This window comes from Carassius carassius, chromosome 3 (assembly GCF_963082965.1).
Source record: "Carassius carassius chromosome 3, fCarCar2.1, whole genome shotgun sequence".
NCBI lineage: Eukaryota > Metazoa > Chordata > Actinopteri > Cypriniformes > Cyprinidae > Carassius > Carassius carassius.
In genome coordinates, this window is record NC_081757.1 from 34,548,294 (window position 1) to 34,568,750 (window position 20,457).

Genomic DNA, 20,457 nt, shown 5'->3' on the forward strand with positions numbered 1-20,457 from the left:
AGACTAACCTGGATGAGTGACCCCACTCAAGGACCTCAGAGCGCAGCGCAGCCGGCACCGGCAACCTGCCCGCCGGGCACTCTCCCGGCACCTGCACCCCTCGACCGGCCTCCTCAACTCGCTGCTCGATACCCCACGAAAGAGCCCCGACCACCACCCCCTCAGGAAGGATGGCCTCGGCCGCAAACTCCCCTGAGCACCGAACAGGTGAAAGAGGGCATCGGGCTTGGTGTTCTTAGATCCCGGCCGGTACGAGAGGGTGAAGTTGAATCTGGCAAAGAAGAGTGCCCAGCGGGCCTGACGCGAGCTCAGCCTCTTGGCCGAACGGATGTATTCCAGGTTCTTGTGATCCGTCCAGACCAAGAAGGGCTGCGCTGACCCCTCCAACCAATGACGCCACTCACCCAAGGCCAATCGTACCGCCAGCAGCTCTCTGTTGCCGATGTCATAGTTACGTTCTGCAGGGCTGAGACGACGAGAGAAGAACGCACAAGGATGAACCTTCCCATCACGGAGGGAATGCTGAGATAGAACTGCGCCAACCCCAACGTCCGAAGCATCAACCTCAACAATGAACTGGGCCTCCGGATCTGGAACCATCAGAACAGGTGCAGAGACAAAACGTGACATTAAAATGTCAAAGGCTACCTGCGCCTCCCGGTTCCACCTGAAGGACACCTTAGTGGAGGTTAAGGCTGTCAGCGGTGCAGCGATCTGACCAAAATTCTGGATGTATCGCCGGTAGAAGTTGGCAAAACCCAGGAAACGCTGCAGAGCCTTCCGGGAGTCAGGAACCGGCCACTGAGAGACAGCTTCAATCTTAGCGGGATCAGGCTTGATCCCCTCCGTAGAAATAATGTGGCCAAGGAACGTAACTGACTCAGCATGGAATACGCACTTCTCCGCCTTGACAAACAACTGGTTCTCTAGTAACCGCTGGAGAACCCGTCTGACATGCTGGGTGTGTAATTGGAGAGAAGAGGAGAAAATCAAATTATCATCCAAATACACAAAGACAAATTGATTAATCATGTCACCTAACACGCTGTTGACGAGTCCCTGGAAAACGGCTGGAGCATTGGTAAGACCAAACGGAAGAACCAAGTACTCGTAGTGTCCCGAAGGGGTGTTAAATGCCATCTTCCACTCATCCCCCTCCCGAATGCGCACCAAGTGGTAGGCGTTGCGCAGGTCTAACTTGGTGAAGACCCGAGCTCCCTGCAATAATTCAAAAGCAGAAGACATTAAAGGTAGGGGGTACCTGTTCTTGATAGTAATGTCATTCAAACCTCTGTAATCAATACAGGGGCGCAGGGAGCCGTCCTTCTTCTGAACAAAGAAAAAACCTGCACCAGCGAGATCCGCAATCCGCTCATGATGGCTGCCAGCAATCTGAAGATCTATCTTGGGAGTGACGTGGGTGATTGTGGTAAGGGGACGGCCAGCTAATGACCATGCTGATACGGGACTAACCAAAGGAAGAAGCGGTATTCTCCAACGTAGAGCAGAGGCAGCGTCAAGGAAGTTCCCCTCAGCCCCTGAGTCCACAAGGGCGAGTCCAGTGTGTGAACGACTCTGGAAGGAGAGTTGGAACGGCAGCTGAGTGCGTGTTGCAGGAGAGCTTGAGCTGAGAACCGTGCCCACCAGGACTCTCCGCCTCACTGGTGGACCCTGGCCCTTTAACGGGCACTGAAGGGCGAAGTGGCCTCCCTTGCCGCAGTATAGACACGCCCCCGACAACAGACGCTCCTGCTTCTGCCGTGGTGTAAGCCGTAGACGACCAAACTGCATGGGCTCCTCCTCCGAGGGCTGTCGGCTGGCTGAACTGGCTGAAGAGGACTCTAGGTGGCACCACGGGGCGGGTGTTTGCCGTTGTTTGCGGCGCTGGCTGAGACGACCCTCAATACGGAACGCGAGATTAATGAGTTGATCCAATTCCCGCGGGAGCTCTATGGCCGCGAGTTCATCAGAAATGGCGAAATCCAACCCCTCAAGAAAACGAGCGCACAGCGCGCTCTCATTCCAGCCGCATGCCGCAGCTAAAGTCTGGAACTGGATGGAATAATCAGTGACGGAGCTCCTCCCCTGTGACAGTCGTGATAACTGGGCCGCCGCCTCGTCCCCCTGAGCAGAGCGATCAAACAATTTGGCCATCTCTTGACTGAAATCCGCGAAGGAGGCACAACAGGAAGCCCGCAATCTTTATACGGCAATTCCCCATTCGCGGGCACGGCCCGAGAGAAGTGTAAGGACGTAAGCCACTTTGGTCTCCTCATTAGCGTAACGCCGGGGCTGCAGAGAAAACACCAGCGAGCATTGGGAGAGAAACGCTTGACAGGCGTTAGGATCGCCATCGTAGACCGGCGGGTTGTTTGCATGGGGTTCGGGCTCGTGGGACATACTGGTGTGAAGAACGGACCCCCGGCTCGTTGCCTCTCGCTGAAGGTCGTCCACCCGTGTGAGGAGTTCGGATACTCGGGCACTAAGAACGTCCACATCCTGCACGGTGGTGTTGAGCTGGATGGCATGCTGCCCTAACAAAACTCCCTGTTGAACGAGAGCCGAGCGAAGCGGATCAGATCCCGCTGAATCCATATGTGGTCAGACTGTTCTGTCAGGAGAAAGCAGGCTGGATTCAGATGCGGGTAAACTCAAGGCTTTATTCAAAACAGAGGAGTAAGAGAAGAAGAGTCACGGTTCACAGGTTACACTCGCAGTGACAGGATGAGTAGCAGATGAGTCATGTTTCACAGGTTTCACTCGCAGTGACAGGATGAGTAGCAGATGAGTCACGTTTCACAGAAGTACGTATAACCGCCGAACCGGAGGGATGAACAGCTGGAAGCTACTAGGAGCTCTAGGCTTGTAAGAACAAGGGCAGAGGAATCAGCTAAACACACTGGAGCCTGAGGACAAGACACGACAAGGTGAGTACAAAGAGCTGCTAGATGATCGGAGCTATTGGTACGAATAACAACAGTCTGACAATAGACAGAGAAACACAGGGAATAATGAAGGGGAAAAAATTTGAAGGACATAGAGAACAGGTGGCGAGCAATTAAGGTTAACAACGGGGAAACAAGGGAGGCGGGGAAAACACAAACAGGCAGACGCGGTGAGCTGTCAAACCATCCCAACACACACACACCCACACACCAAAAAGACAGGTGATTAGCCCCGAGACCCGACACGTTTCCACCAAACACTGAAGGCAATGCTCAGAAAGTACTTGCAGAGGAAATTACTGTCCCTGTGTCATCTCCTGTTTTAGTAGCTTGTGCTGCTGTAGAGATTGCTGATCCAGAGGATGATGGTGTAATCTTACGTCACACTTATCAACAAGTGCTCGATTTACGAATTCTGAGGTATTAACTGATTTTGCATTTCATGTGTCTCATTTATCTGAACAAAAAGGATGTGATATGCAATTGGTTAATGATTTTCCTGCTTTGTTTAAGGATGTACCTTCTCACACTATAGTGCTAGAGCATGATATTGATGTGGGTGATGCTGCTCTGATCAAACAACAGCAACTTATCAATATTTTGTTGGCTGGGGTGCCTAAGTGCAATGCATATTTAGATTAGGGATGTGCACTTCAAGCAAAAGTAATAATCGATAATCGCTGGGTACTATTTGATTAGTAGTCGATAATCGCCCCCCTCCCACACATAAACCCATGCACTCACGCACGCATAAACACACACCCATAAAAAGAGAGAGGGAGAGAGACTATTCAGGCTCTCAATCTGTATGATAACAAACTGTTTAATATATTAGAGAATAGTCTATCCTAACCCAATCCAATTAATGGTTGTATGATTGCTGAAACACATGAATATAACAACCGAATGATGGCAATTATTAACATAACAGTCCGTCTATTATTAACAGCTCACAAGGTTCTAGGAGCCTATGACATTTCTATTTTTTTAAATGAGCATGAACAATCATAAATTTTTTAAAAAAGATTTACAGATTAAGATTAGAACAGATTAATTCAGACATGAATATTAGGCTAAAAACACATTAGACGCTAAATTAGAATATCATAAAACACAGTAGGCTACGCGCTAAAACATATTGTGAACAGCCTGAATGAGGGCACTAATTTGAACATAAATTTTAATGTCTGTATTTATAACAATTACCTATTTCACATTTTTATTTGAAAAAAAAATGTGCATGTCCACAGTTCTAGTTATTGGTGGTACCCTCTGGCATGGTCTCCCTTCCCCTGCTGGCCTGTACTCAGACTGCACTTCACACTCCGGACAGGTGTTCTGTCGATCTCTAATACCCTGTCAGATTTTGCTACCTCCCATGAAAAAAGTAGGTAGTACTTATAAGGACCCACCAAACCGAGTGAGAGCTTTTAATTGAAGCGAGGGAACTAATATAGAGCCTTACACGGCCCAGCCCGGGCTAATCAGATTTCTCTGCCCGTGTCGCTGTCTTCATTAAACAGCTGCTGTTGCGGCCATTATAATAGTTTAGTTATTGGTTTTTAATGGCAAAGTGGTCATATTTCGTTTCGATTCTTTATTCATTTAATTCAGAAATACGATTGGAACATTTTATGTTTGTTAAATTCCAGTTTGTTTGATTTTTAAATAGCCTACACAGCGGCCAGCTCAAGACCGTGAGTTGAGCATTTATGTCAATTTATCCTTCTCAAAAAAAAATAATAATACAAAAAAAAAAATAATAATAATAATAATAAAAAGATTAGAGTCATAATATTTTAGGAATTAAGTCACAATTACGACAGTGAAATCATGTTACATTGCATGAAGTAAAATTTAATATATTACACCTGTACTCCGCCAAAAAGAAATTATAAAAAAAGTATGTGGCACCTGTCATTCTTCACTTTTTAAATGAAAAACAGCAATAGGCTTACTGACGATTTTTTAAACACGAATTGATTTATTTCACGAGAAATTCATTTGTATTCAATTGTTCAGTTTTTTTTTTTCAACATGCACTCAAATATTTATTTATTCATTATTATTTTCATGCTGCAAATATTAAACAGGAGAATATAATTGATTCACATGCCGCATGAAAGGAGGCGTATATCTCACTACAGATTAAAGACCGTAAAAAAACATTTATTCTTTGTATTTAATCTTAAAATTGACAGAAACCTGACATTTTATTCCTTCAAAAAATAAGCTTGCAGCTTAATGCAGCTTGCTCGTAATCACGATTTAATACATAAGAAACAGGAAGCTTCTCGCTCCGCACAATAGAGTGCATTGTTCTGTTAACTTTGGGGTTCGTTATTTTGAGTCGTTTGGGACACGGTGACACAGAAGACCCTTTCACAACATATTGCTTTATAAATCCATTGCGTTTGCCGCTCAGAAACATTCACATAATTATGCTGCACGTATCTGTAGTTCTCTGCTCCGGTGTTAGTGCTCACACTGCATGCATACCGCACCCTGATTAAACTGAAGCGTTCTGGTCCACTTCTTATAACCAACCGTGTCTGGGCGCAGCATGGAGCTATCACAGTCAACCAAACCAGTCTTTGGGGGTAAGACGCGCTCGTTCATGGTTCACATCCTTAGAAAATAATCGCACAACCTAATCGATAATCGGTCATTAAATCGACTAGTCGAATATTCGAAAATCGTGACCCATCCCTAATTTAGATGACCAAGTAGTTTATTCTACTGACTGGTCAGAACATGTGTCTTCACTGCGAACTGTTTTTGAGCGTCTTGAGAAAGCGTCGCTGACCTTAAATCTAGCTAAATGTGAATTTGGGCAGGCCACCATCACGTATCTTGGGAAGGAAGTCGCTCAAGGTCAAGTGCGCCCAGTAGAAGCAAAAGTTACGGCTATAGTTGAGTTCCCTGCTCCAACCACCCGACGTGAACTCCGTCGATTTTTAGGGACGGCTGGCTATTATCGTGTTTTCTGTAAAAACTTCTTAACGATTGCGCACCCGCTGACTTCACGTCTTAGTCCATCCTGAATGTTTTTATGGTCTGATGAATGTCAGCATGCTTTCAACTCAATCAAAGGTCTTCTGTGTAATACACAATCATGGGGAAGATTGCTGATTTGACAGTTGTACAAAAGACGACCATTGACACCTTGCACAAGGAGGGCAAGACACAAAATGTCATTGCAAAAGAGGCTGGCTGTTCACAGCTCTGTGTCTAAGCACATTAATAGAGAGGCGAAGGGTACAAAAAAGTGTACAAGCAATAGGGATAACCACACCCTGGAGAGGATTGTGAAAGAAAACCCATTCAAAAATGTGTGGGAGATTCACAAAGAGTGGACTGCAGCTGGAGTCAGTGCTTCAAGAACCACTACACACAGACGTATGCAAGACGTGGGTTTCAGCTGTCGCATTCCTTGTGTCAAGCCACTCTTGAACAACAGACAGCGTCAGAAGCGTCTAAAGACAAAAAGGACTGGACTGCTGCTGAGTGGTCCAAAGTTATGTAAACTTTGTATTTCCTTTGGAAATCCGGGTCCAGGAGTCTGGAGGAAGAGAGGAGAGGCACAAAATCCATGTTGCTTGAGGTCCAGTGTAAAGTTTCCACAGTTAGTGATGGTTTGGGGTGCCATGCCATCTGCTGGTGTTGGTCCACTGTGTTTTCTGAGCTCTGCTGACCAAATTTATGGAGATGCAGATTTCATTTTCCAACAGGACTTGGCACCTGCACACAGTGTCAAAGCTACCAGTACCTGGTTTAAGGACCATGGTATCCCTGTTCTTAATTGACCAGCAAACTCATCTAACCTTAACCCCATAGAAAATCTGTGGGGTATTGTTAAGAGGAAGATGCGATATACCAGAACCAACAGTGCAGAAGAGCTGAAGGCCACTATCAGAGCAACCTGGGCTCTCATAACACCTGAGCAGTGCCACAGACTGATCGACTCCATGCAATGCCTAATTGCAGCAGTAATTCAGGCGAAAAGGAGCCCCAACTAAGTATTTAGTGCTGCACATCCTCATACTTTCAAGTTCATACTTTTCAGTTGGCCAAGATTTCAAAAAATCCTTTTTTTTTGTATTGGTCGTAAGTAATATTCTAATTTTCTGATATAATGAATTTGGGATTTTCCTTAGTTGTCAGTTATAATCATCAAAAATTAAAAGAAATAAACATTTGAAAGATATCAGTCTGTGTGTAATGAATGAATATAATATACAAGTTTCACTTTTTTATGGAATTAGTGAAATAAATCAACTTTTTGATGATATTCTAATTATATGACCAGCACCTGTATAGTTAACGGGCACAAGTTCAGAGAGTGAGCAGGTGTCCACCGGATCCAGCCATGTCTCAGTAAAAAACAGAAAATCCAAATTCTGAGAAGTAGTAAAATCAGAATAAACATTTCCTACTGACATCACATTCAGCAGTACGGCTCTAACTGTGCAGAAATCCTGGTACTGTGGATGCACTATCGCCAAGTATATCAGCTCCTTTAGAAGACAGAAATCTGACCAGACACTCAGACTATGCGTTTTTCACCGCAAAATCCGAAGTACTGGCACAGACTGCACAGAGTACACCGGAAGGATCCACATCCATAGACGCTGATAGTTTGCATACTTCATGTCCATTACTCACATTTTCCACTAACCTTCCACCACTTCTTCTTGATGAGCGAGCCACATTTCAGACAAGATAGCTCTAGCGGTATGTACCTCAGGTGTTTAGGGAAATTATGGTCACCAGAACCATACTGATAATCCACACAGTTTACTGAGGCTTGAATTTCCAGAAGTGTTGAGAAATCATACCTCAGCACAGATAAAACAGAGTTCAAAAACATGGACAGAACCAGTATAACAGCACAAATAGTTATAAAGCCAGGAATGCGACGGCTTGCCGTGCAATATGCTGGCACCTTTTTTAATTTTTAAAATCCCTTCACTATGAATGTATTACTAATCAAACTGAATGCCTTGGGTTTTTTCTGTCTACATGGACAGACAATGCATCCTAGAGGCTTTCTGCCTGCAGAAATCTGATCAGTTTCCAGCTTCCATTAAGCTGGATTTACTCAAGGACATAGCATCAAGAAGACTTTCAATAGTTTCAAAATGACCCCCAATGTTTCCCAGTCGGGTACTAAACAAAATATTTCATTCAAATGTGTTTTTGCTGAAGACGAGGAAAATTTCTGCTGATGCAGTTTGTTTCTTCTTTTTCTTTTATCACAAAGATGCAAAAAGGTTCAATAAAATTACTCAAAATGTACTGACAAACTGTTATGCATGTAAACTACAGTGCCTTGCGAAAGTATTCGGCCCCCTTGAACTTTGCAACCTTTTGCCACATTTCATGCTTCAAACATAAGGATATGAAACTGTATTTTTTTGTGAAGAATCAACAAGTGGGACACAATCATGAAGTGGAACGAAATTTACTGGATATTTCAAACTTTTTTAACAAATAAAAAACTGAAAAATTGGGCATGCAAAATAATTTAGACCCTTTACTTTCAGTGCAGCAAACTCTCTGCAGAAGTTCATGATGATCCAATGTTGACCTAAATGACTAATGATGATAAATAGAATCCACCTGTGTGTAATCAAGTCTCCGTATAAATGCACCTGCACTGTGATAGTCTCAGAGGTCCGTTTAAAGCGCAGAGAGCATCATGAAGAACAAGGAACACACCAGGCAGGTCCGAGATACTGTTGAGGAGAAGTTTAAAGCCAGATTTGGATACAAAAAGATTTCCCAAGCTTTAAACATCCCAAGGAGCACTGTGCAAGCGATAATATTGAAATGGAAGGAGTATCAGACCACTGAAAATCTACCAAGACCTGGCCGTCCCTCTTAACTTTCAGCTCATACAAGGAGAAGACTGATCAGAGATGCAGCCAAGAGGCCCATGATCACTCTGGATGAACTGCAGAGATCTACAGCTGAGGTGGGAGACTCAGTCGTATACTGCACAAATCTGGCCTTTATGGAAGAAAGAAGGAAGAAAGAAGAAGAAAGAAGCAAGAAGAAAGCCATTTCTTAAAGATATCCATAAAAAGTGTTGTTTAAAGTTTGCCACAAGCCACCTGGGAGACACACCAAGCATGTGGAAGAAGGTGCTCTGGTCAGATGAAACCAAAATCGAACTTTTTGGCAACAATGCAAAACGTTATGTTTGGCGTAAAAGCAACACCGCTCATCACCCTGAACACACCATCCCCACTGTCAAACATGGTGGTGGCAGCATCATGGTTTGGGCCTGCTTTTCTTCAGCAGGGACAGGGAAGATGGTTAAAATTGATGGAAAGATGGATGGAGCCAAATACAGGACCATTCTGGAAGAAAACCTGATGGAGTCTGCAAAAGACCTGGGACGAGAAAAAGAAAAAGAGACTGGGACGGAGATTTGTCTTCCAACAAGACACTGAAACAAAACATAAAGCAAAATCTACAATGGAATGGTTCACAAATAAACATATCCAGGTGTTAGAATGGCCAAGTCAAAGTCCAGACCTGAATCCAATCGCGAATCTGTGGAAAGAACTGAAAACTGCTGTTCACAAATGCTCTCCATCCAACCTCACTGAGCTCGAGCTGTTTTGCAAGGAGGAATGGGCAAAAATTTCAGTCTCTCGATGTGCAAAACTGATAGAGACATACCACAAGCAACTTACAGCTGTAATCGCAGCAAAAGGTGGTGCTACAAATTATTAACTTAATTAACTTAAAAATAATTTTGCACGCCCAATTTTTCAGTTTTTTATTTGTTAAAAAAGTTTGAAATATCCAATAAATTTCGTTCCACTTCATGATTGTGTCCAACTTTTGTTGATTCTTCACAAAAAATTAGTTTTATATCTTTATGTTTGAAGCCTGAAATGTGGCAAAAGGTCACAAGGTTCAAGGGGGCCGAATACTTTCGCAAGGCACTGTATATACTGTATATTTTTTTTTGTAAAAAAAAAAAAAAAAAGAAATCTTGTTTGCAAAAGCCGTTTTTTTTATTATTTTTTTTACTTCTCAATCATTTAACAATTTGATTTACATCAGTGGTTCTAGAGGAAATGTTATGAATTATATTATGAATATTGTGCATATGTACATAAAAAAAGAGCAAATTACAATCATTTTCTGCCTTCAAAAATGCAAAAAAAACTAGGTCTAGTTCGCAAAAGTATGTTTTTCAGAAATTTCAAAATACCTGATTATTTGAGATGTCCATTTTGTCTGGCGTCAGCCACTGATTCCAACGACATAAGACACTTGAGGCTGTGACTAAGTTATGAGTGATTTCGTATTTTGAACACTGCAGCGCCCTGTTAAAGCCAACTGGGGTTGAACCTTGATTACGTGGTAGGCAGTAGGAGTACTACCTTCCCTGTAAATTTCCAGTCTCTATGACTTATAGTTTGGTCTGCTCAATAAGGTTTTACATGGAGATTGCTGATCTTTGGTCATTCTAACAATTACAGTAGGGTTTTAGTGTTACGTGCTTGAACTCCTAAAAACCATTGCTATGGTCATCACTATCCTCTTGCAATAGGACCAGCTGGATGGCAAAAAAGTACTATTAGTAACTGGAATCAAATAACAACTATACATTTAGCAATACTACTACTAATTTTACAGAAAACTGTAAAATTACAATACAGATACCGATTTATGACTGTGTGAATCATGGGGATATTATATTGGTGGAAAATCGCTGGTCTGTGTTGCGTTTTCAAATGCAAAGCACTTGTAGAGATGGATTTTGTGTGGAGAAATGTACTGTAAAAAAATAAGACATGTTGAAACCACACCATGCAGAGTAAACAAGTGAAACCAAGCCATGCAATTTTGCTGTTGGGAAATTACATTTAGTGACATGCCACATTTGTACCTGGCCCACTTGATGAAGTATGGCAGATGATTGAGCAAGTTGAAAGTGTAGAAAGAGTAGCGAGTGATCTCTGTAATCGTCCAAACTACTACGAACAATATCACACTCTCCTCATTCTGAATCTTAGCGTATGTTTAAAAGAAAAGAAAAAAAAATAGTAAAATGTAAAAGCCAATTTAGAGACTGTACACAGGTTAACAGTGAATAGTTTCCATAATTCACACTGACATGCACACTTACCTGTCTGATGCTGTTTGTAACAAACCAAACCATGAATATCCGAGAACATACTTGGACACCAGTCACAATTACAGATGTCCGCACAATTCCTTTAGCAAACCAAATATATTACATAAATATAACTCTATATATATGGAATTAAATTCTTATATAACACTTTAAAATGCAGTACATACCAATAGCACAGTGTCCAACCTGAAATAAAAACAGAAGTAATGAGCTAAGGAAATTTATTTTATAAAAAGAATGAGCACAAGAAATTAAGACAGATTCAGAACACAGATGCAAGCATGCTAAAAGACATAATTCTTCAATGAACCCCCGTTTTGATGTGGCATGCCATTCTACCCAGTCCCATAAGTTAATAAATATCATTGACATTTAAGTCACCATATTTTAGCCAAGTTGTGCGTAATTTGCCTTATAATATTGCTTTTGGGACAGTTCCTCATTTTTTACAAAGTCTTATTCTGAGTACAAAAATGCAGTCCATACTATTGTACACCACCAGCATGTACTATTGAATGTTACCTCAGATATGACATTACACAGCCGCCACATGACCGACATTCAATGATGAAATATGGTTGAAATAAGGTCAGTTTTTTGTTTTAACGTTGAAACAACATTGATACAACATTTAAAGCTGAATGATTGAAAAACAGTCGGCACCTGACCAACCTTCAACGTTGAAATATGGTTCAAATAAGGTCAGTTGTTGTTTTAACATTGAAACATCATTAATACAACGTTTAATTTTAAACGGTTGAAAAACAGCCGCACATGACCTAGACATATGCAAGTATGCGATATATCATGGTAATGAATATGCACAACATTGTTATCGTGGGTACATCTAAATAAAGTGAATAATTACGAATTTGGAATGCAAATTAAGAATAGGTTTTCCATCAACTGGTCAAAATGCACAACACCGCTGTATGCTGCTTGAAAGACGCGTGTGTGCTCTGATGTAAACAAGCACGCATGAGAAGCACATGGGGGACCACGTGAGAGACTACTAAATGAAAACACATTCATTCTCTGACAACAGATGGCGCTGCAGAAAATGCGGCCCTTTCCCTGTAAACCCCATAAATAAAGCAGCTGCTCTACTTTCTACTTTCTACTCTACTTTCTAAAACATATTTAAATTATTTTAAATTGTCATTCAGATTTGTGTATTCGCTATGATTTTCATCAAAGTGCCAAATACTTAAGTATTTAAAATTAATAGGCTATTTGTTTTTAACATTTTTTTTTTTTTTTTCATTTTAATCCGGGACTACAACATTCCCTAGATATTGTTTGAAAGTGTTTTGATTCTTTATTGTTCATTCACACTTTACATTAGGGCTTCATTAGTAAACAGTAGTTAATTCAGTGGTTAACATAAATTGCCAATGAAAAATTCTTCTGAACATTCATTAATTTCAATTCATTTTTCAAATCGTCATATCGTCAGCCCGTGAGATCGACGATACATGATATTATCTTACATGGGTGGGGCAAGAGTGAGACTCTTTGTTCTTGTCAAAGAATAACTATTTGGTGTTTTAAACTGCACAGGTGCCAGAGAGAGAGCCTACTAATCACCAATAATCAAAAAAATATACTTTCAAACATACTGATAAACTAACGTTAAATATAAAAATACTGTATTTAAAAAAGCTAGTTCATAAATAGTCAGACGCAACTGTCATAGCGCGCATCCTGTCACAAATTTGCCGCATCTGTGCACGAAAGTTATCAGTATAAATGTTCTTCAAAATCAGTCAACGGTGAAAATCAGTAGATTTCATTTAAAGTTCAACAGTTTTACAGTAATATTGGACATAAATGAACACGTTTAATATAAAGTATTCAAAAAAAAGGTAAGTTCATTGTGACGAGTGGGACGGGGCCGAGAGCCGTGGGAACGGAGCGAGGCCGGTGGAGTAATTGGAAATGAGCGACACCTCATAGACCCACCGGTCTCTAGTCCCATGGAGGAGATGGAAGGATATAAAACAGGAGCGACTACAGTGAAGGATGAGAGAGGACCAGGCCTGGATTTTATTTTGTGTTTTGATTTTGTTTGTGCGCGGCAGTCATCCGTGAGGGGCTGCTGCGCTGTTTTGTGTTTATTTTGATTATTAAAATGTGATTTGATTTTCCGCCGGTTCCCGCCTCCTTCTTCCCGATGATTATGAAGTTTTATTGTTACATTGGTGCCGAAACCTGGGAGAAGGAGGGACGTGCTGCTGAAGATCCCTCGCCGCTGTGGTTAATCCGCAGTGCCATCGAGCAGGGGAGGAAGTGTGCCGCCATGGACGCTCGAGGCGGTGGGCTGGAGTGAGTTGCCGGGGACAGACGAGCTCGCTGCCGGCCGCCCGCGATGTGGAGGGGTGGCTGCCGTCCGTGAGGGAGTGGAGGAGTCAGCGCCGTTCGCCAGGGGGCCGGAGCCTGCTGCCATCCTGGAAGGAATCCGGAGGAGCAGGGAACGGGGGACTCCCACCGGCTGCCCAAAATCGGAGGAGCTGTCGCCGTCCACCAGGCGGTGGAGGATTGTCGAGCCTTCCACCAAGGGCCGTCCAGTGCCACCGCCAGGTGGAACGGGGCCCGAGAGCCGTGGGAACGGAGCATGGTCTCGAGTCCCACAGAGGAGATGGAACGGAGGAGATGGAAGGATATAAAACAGGAGCAACGACAGTGAAGGACGAGAGAGGACCAGGCCTGGATTTATTTTGTGTTTTGGTTTTGTTTGTGCACGGCAGTCGTCCGTGAGGGGCGACTTTTTGACTTTTTGTTTTTGTCTTTATTTTATTATTAAAGTGATTTGATTCTCCACCGGTTCCCGCCTCCTTCTTCCCACGAAAGAACATTGTTACATTCATATATTTGGAGTAAAGTTGAATTGAACTGATGCATCAGTTATACAGCGCTCCGGACCGTGTGTCCCATGACGAGCTCGACACACCACCAATGAAACAAGAATGAGAAGCATTCTAACATAACTGTGGCATTAAACTCAGTGAGGCGTCGTTTAAAATATTGCACATATATAGGCCATTCAGATTACTTGTTAAAGTGCAATGAAATACCTTCTATCTGCAGACAATGTACGTCTGTTTATGGATGGAGACTTTGTAGTGGTCAAAACTATGTATATGCATCACATTATAGTGCATATCACAATTCTATAATGCATCACATTATAGTGCTGTGTGCATGAAAATAATAACAAGGTGGCAGAGCAAACTTACGTAGTCCTTCTACATCATCACCACATAGTGAGTGTTATAAGTTAAGTGATCAGTCTTTAAGAGAAGGACTACATGAGAACCACTATGGATGATAAGTTCGCTCTGCTGACTTGTTATTATTTTGTCTATACTTTAGTTGTAATGCCAAGAAAGAGTTAATCTTAATCATGAATGAGAAGAGTGCGTTGCCGTGTACCAGCCATTAAATGTGTGGGTCACCAACTCCTCGTTTTCTATCTCTTTCATTTCATGGATTTAACGAGTTATCCAAGTCAAAGCGTTACAACTTCTTCAGCGACTACAGGCTCTAATCCCCCTTTGCGCGCGCATGTGTGTGTGTGAAATGCAGTGCTGAAGTGAAATAGCTGGGCAGTTTGAGAGCTGAATTATAATAGGCCGCTTAATAAAAAAAAAAAAAAATAGTTATTATTATTATTATTTAATACATTCATAGGAGAATGAGCCTAATATCGTCTTGACTATCAACAGAGACATCTGCTTACGTTGATATCTCTGACTATCATCGATACACGATACAATCGTCTATCAGCACAACCCTAATTCCAATATTTAATGAAAGTTGCAACTGTGTTATTTAATGAGCTAACATGAACTAAGACTTGTAATTTTAACAAAGATGAATAACTTCTGTAGGAAATGTATCTACTGCTCTTTGTGAATGTTAATGCATTAACTAAGGTTACCTAATGAGGTCTTAGTGTAAAGTTATACCTATGGGTCTTTATAGTTTTTATAGTGTACATTTTATAGTGTAGTTTTTATACTTTAATCTTGGTAAAACTTTTAACTTCATATATTTTTCAGTATTGCTTTATTTTATTTAAATGTTCCATATTTTTGTTATAAGAAAAATGTTATTTAACCTGTTATACTGTATTATAACCACTTTTTTAAAACTAAATAGCAATACCTTGATAATACCATATACCGTGATGAAAGCATTAGCAATTAACAATCAACATTGAAACAACATTGAAAAATGTTAAATGGTTGAAAAAGGTTAACAAAAACATTTGTAAATCAACATAATATATTATTTTATAAGATCTTTATGTTGAATCAACTTAATGTCTTCAACAGCATACAAAATAAATGCCCTTTAAATTATTCATATTAAATTATTTAAGATTATTATTATTATTGTAATAGCATTTTACAATATTTTAATTATGATACCTATTCTAAAATTTAAAGGCATATTTTAAATATTATCATCATTAACAACAATATACATTTCGCTGCATCACACTGAAACAATTCCTATTGGTTGTTTTACTTTATTGCTCTGATTGTGATTGGTTAATCTCACTGTCATCTAAGAAACTGGACAATGAAACTAAATTTGAAAATATGATCGCTATTATTGTTTCTCTGTAAATGAGGCGGTTGACTGTGAGCAGCAGCTCATTGTAACTGTTTGGTCGGTCCTGAATGATTTAATATTTGCCTGTTAATTTTTTTTTTTTTTTTTTTTTTTTTTTGAGCGAATTTGAGTCGAGACATGTCAATGGAGAACAAATACTGTAATGTGAACACAAGAAGGGTCAGGTGTGTCTTGCCCTGCAAACATACTGGCAAAATGAGGTAAGAAAATAGCTATCTTTATTATCTTTCCAAAATAGTAAAGTATAACGTTTCCAGAGTTTACGAAAGGACATGTAACCTGCAGAAGATAAATACCTGTGTATGTATTTTTGTATTACGTTATCACAGATGCTCAAGTTAGATGCTCATCTGATGTTGTTGTGTTGCTGGTAAGTTTTTTGTTAATGTCTGTCTTTTAGAGATTTTTCCACATTTTCCTGATATGAATCCCATGCATTAGGTGTGTTATATATGCTAATTTTTATTTTATTTTATTTTTTTACAATAGTCTCAAAGATAACACTCTTTTCGTGTTTTCTGAAATATATAATTGCAAGTGTCAGTACAATTTAAATCAGTGGTTCTCAAAGTTTCAGGCTCCCTCTAGTGGTTACACAGAGGAATCAGTAAAATAAATATAAATTAATGTTAATACATTTTAATTTAATCTGAGGAAGGTTTTTTATATATATATATATATATATATATATATATATATATATATATATATATATTTACATACAGTAATATAACTTTTGTTACAACACATTTTAATCTAATCTTTATTTAAGTTTTTCATTTACCTGTATGTAATCCCATTGCAGTGTTAATGTTCAAACTTTGTATTTACAATGTTAAAGTGTCTGACAACTATAAATATTCTTATTAGGAATAAAACTGCCTAATTTTTTAACTGTGCAGAGCTGTAGCTGAATAGTTAGGCCTACTACGCTGCTGAAATTTAATGTTGGTCATTATGATGGTACTTAGAGAGCCAAATATTTTCTGAAGTGGTACTTTGTGTAAAGATTTTGAGAACCACTGGTTTAAAAAATTGAATAAAATGAAATCCTGCTTTTTAAGTACTTTTCAGTAAACCATTTCTCCTTTCCCCTTGTAGAGTCATCAAGGATCCAGTTTATTATTGGCAAATTGGTAAGAAATTGTTCATCTGCTACATTGCACTGTCAATTCTGGTAATGATTCACTGACCTTTTGTGATAGGTTGTGATTTTATTTAGTTTAATAAAAATGTACTTAATTTGATTTTACTTGTTTTACTAAATACACTGTATAGCTAGAGTTCTGATTGTAACTGGGGGCTCTGAAAACACTGCTTGTGAATAATTTGTTAATATTGTAAACCTTCATTTAAATACATTAAATAAGTGTTTAAAGAATTGTGTTGTGCACTTTGTTTCCAACCCCACTGTTATTAAACTATAAAAATATAAAGTGAACATATTGTGTGATTTGGTTTTTGCATTAAGTTTTCAGTTAAAAATATTCCAGAATATCAAAGTTGATATTTTATAAGGATTTATTTTTGGTGTTTTTGTTTATACAGGACAGTACAGAATGCACACAAGTGGGAGAGAGTGGAGGGGATGGCGTTAGAAAGGACCTATAGCTGGGACACTTTCAAGGATCACCCGAAGCACAACCACTCTATATGCAGAAGGCTGTTGGTTCTAACATTTTAAGGTCCCCCTGGGTAGAAATCACATTCTGCATTCCCCACGGTAAAAAAAGACACAGTCCCGGGAGGGTTCCCTCGTTACAAAATGTTTCCCCCCTCGGGGGGCCCCCGGAATTGTCCTAACCTTCCCTCCTGTTACAGGTTCCATTCTTGAACTGTTCAACACATTTTCACTGCACAAATGTACAAATCTCTTGTAATGAGACACATTAGTAAAACATGTTTTTTTACAGAAACTATAGTCTTCCACCAAAATAAAAGATAAAAGTACAAGAGTTTCTCTTGCAAGTGCAGCACAAAATATGTATATTATTTTACAAAAACCTTTAAAAATGATTGTATTTTGATTGTTCTTCTACAGGTTTTTAACAATACATCCATGCACAAACACTGCAAGCTAAAGTTTGGGGTTATTTTCATCTGTTTTATACAGTATGTTTCTAAAATAGAACTAGCCTACTGTTTTACCATTTTGAGCATGTGGTAGTTTATTGAAGTTGATTGTAAAGCTATTGCTGCCAGTCATTTGATTTTTAACCTTTATAATGTACAGTGTTGATCTAAATGCAAACTAGGTTCTAAATGAACATACAGTTGTGTATTCACCCATGTTGAAAGGTACGATGGTGAAACAACATTGTGTTATCAACGTTGATTCACTTTGCAAAATCAACACCTAATTCAACGTTAAATCCAACATCTACAGAAGGACCATAATTCACCCATGATGAAGGTAAGACAGTGAAACAATGTCGCAAATTCAATGGTGAAACAACGTCACAATTTCAACAGTGAATCAATGTCACAATTGATCCAAATTTGCAAAATCGAAAGGTAATTCAACGTTGATTCAACCATGGTACCGAGGTTGTTTCAATTTTTAAATGCCAGCTGGGTATGCTATGGAATTATCCTTACTCTTTATTCCATAGGTTCAGAACACAGAACAGTACAACTGGAAGTAAACAACAGTCTGTCTTCTATATCTACTTCTATATATGCCTAGGCTGACTCAGAGGTAAGGTTACAATACTTGAATGACAAGCACCATCTAATGGTCACACTTAACATACCACTTACATTCAATGCAGTGAACTAGTGCTACTGCACAAACCACTGGATAGGCAATTCACTTGTCCAACAATTTACAGTGAGTTGAGTGTTCATACACATAACTTACTTTATTTAAAACATCCACGGAGCTCATAATGAATGGTGAATACCATTCAAAGGTAAGAATTACTATGCACTGCTCTCTTTAAATGACAGAGGACTTAAAGTTAACACTCTGAAGGGTGCATGCCATTACTGTCTCAAATATGGCTATTTGCAATATCACACACAAAACCAAATGCTACTGCACCTGTATTTTTGAAGAATCTATATTTTTGAGAAAAAAAAAAAAAAAACTAATGATTTGCTTGCTTGCTTGAATGTTCATTTGAGCACCCACATATACGTGTGTAGCTGTTCAGATGTAGCAAAATGCATAAATTAAAAAAAAAAAGAAAATCTAATATCTGTGTCACATTTATTTGAATGTATCTGTGTCTTTTGTGGGGGGGCTAAAACACAATAATTCTCATTGGGTTTAAAGCCCAAATTTTTTTCTTAAAAAAATAAAATAAATAAATGATATATATATATATATATATATATATATATATATATATATATATATATATATATATATATATATATATATATATATATATACTTTTTTTTTTTTTTTTATGAATGATGAGGATGCAGCACTATGTGATCGTAAATGCCAAAGTCCACTTGTGTGAGGAGTTTTTTTTTTTTTTTTTCACTTTCTTGTAAGTGTGCAAAAATGCAGTTTGGAATTAACATTTAAAAAAAATTAAGATGCAGATTGAGGAACTCCAACTTTTCTAAAATATTAAAATAACATTATAACTAAATAAAATAATATAATGTTCTCCCAATGATTAACCCACTGGACTAAGGGACAAGCCAATAAGTTTGAGAAAGACCACATGATTGATTTTTTTAAATTCAGGAATTAATCCCACATTATTACCTGAGAGTAACTCATTCAACAACTATAGATACAAAGAGTTAAAAAAAATCATAGGAGAAGGTTTTCGTTTTCCTTCAAGGTGGTGTCCATTAAACAATACATAGAATTATGCTACAAAATTGGAGTAAAATAAAGTGCATGTTTATATCACAATGGGGGTTAAAGGCAGCTGATCTTACCTCTAGCAGTGCAAATGTCTGGAAGAATTTAAGTGTCCTGGCAATATTTCTGTACAAGCCTTTATGGGTGCCTTTCTGGAGGTAATACCGGACCATGGCAACAGCCAATACAAGCCACCTGCAATAAAAGACAATAAAAATAAAAATAAATTAATTAATAAAAACGAATAAAAACACCAAAACTAATTAAAAAGCCTATAATGTAAGGTTGTGCTTTTCACCTTATTTCCAAGTTAAGATACAGTTCATACACATTATAAAGTAGTTAGTCACTTAAAAGTATGAAAGTCCTTGCACATGAAAAAAAAAATCAAAGTGAGGTTGCGATTCTGAACATTTTAAATGCATTAACTGTAAAAGTAAAATTCACATACTACAGTTAAAATTAAAGAGTAGCCTACTTAACATGTTTTGGGACGTTGGTCAACACTTCTTTTTCACAAGAATATGCCCTTTTAAGTCCACACCCGTTTAGGGCACGTAGCCTACGTTATGTTAAATTGAAAAACGGGTTCACTGCGCTTTCATTACAATTATCCCGTCTTTTTCTTTTCCTAGCTGCATTTTGTCTGTCGAGCATTTCGCCATGCCGGGCCAGAGTTTCAGTGTCAGCGCTAAACATATCACTGCGACAGTTGAGGAGAAGGGGACGACACGTGCAGTACAGTCAACCGTATTAGGAAAAGCTGAGCATGCTTCGGTAGCTGTGAAGAATATTCCTGTTACTCTGTAACAGCTGACCCTTTATAAATCAAAACTAACAATTATGTACAAGCACTGTGAGTGTTTAGCCCAACAGACTATCGT

At 39.4% G+C, this 20,457-nt stretch overlaps 1 protein-coding gene across 1 annotated transcript in view; it reads right to left on the reverse strand.

Annotated features, from left to right (window-relative positions):
• The window catches only part of hacd1 (3-hydroxyacyl-CoA dehydratase 1), a 56,205-nt gene that overhangs the window by 35,415 nt on the left and 333 nt on the right, over nucleotides 1-20,457 (reverse strand). Inside the window, exons 2-5 of the mRNA XM_059536763.1 lie at nucleotides 19,651-19,768; nucleotides 11,274-11,292; nucleotides 11,098-11,186; nucleotides 10,858-10,979 (exon numbers count right to left, since the gene is read on the reverse strand). Coding sequence (XP_059392746.1) covers nucleotides 10,858-10,979; nucleotides 11,098-11,186; nucleotides 11,274-11,292; nucleotides 19,651-19,768 — 348 coding nt within the window. The remainder of the gene's footprint in view (nucleotides 1-10,857; nucleotides 10,980-11,097; nucleotides 11,187-11,273; nucleotides 11,293-19,650; nucleotides 19,769-20,457) is intronic.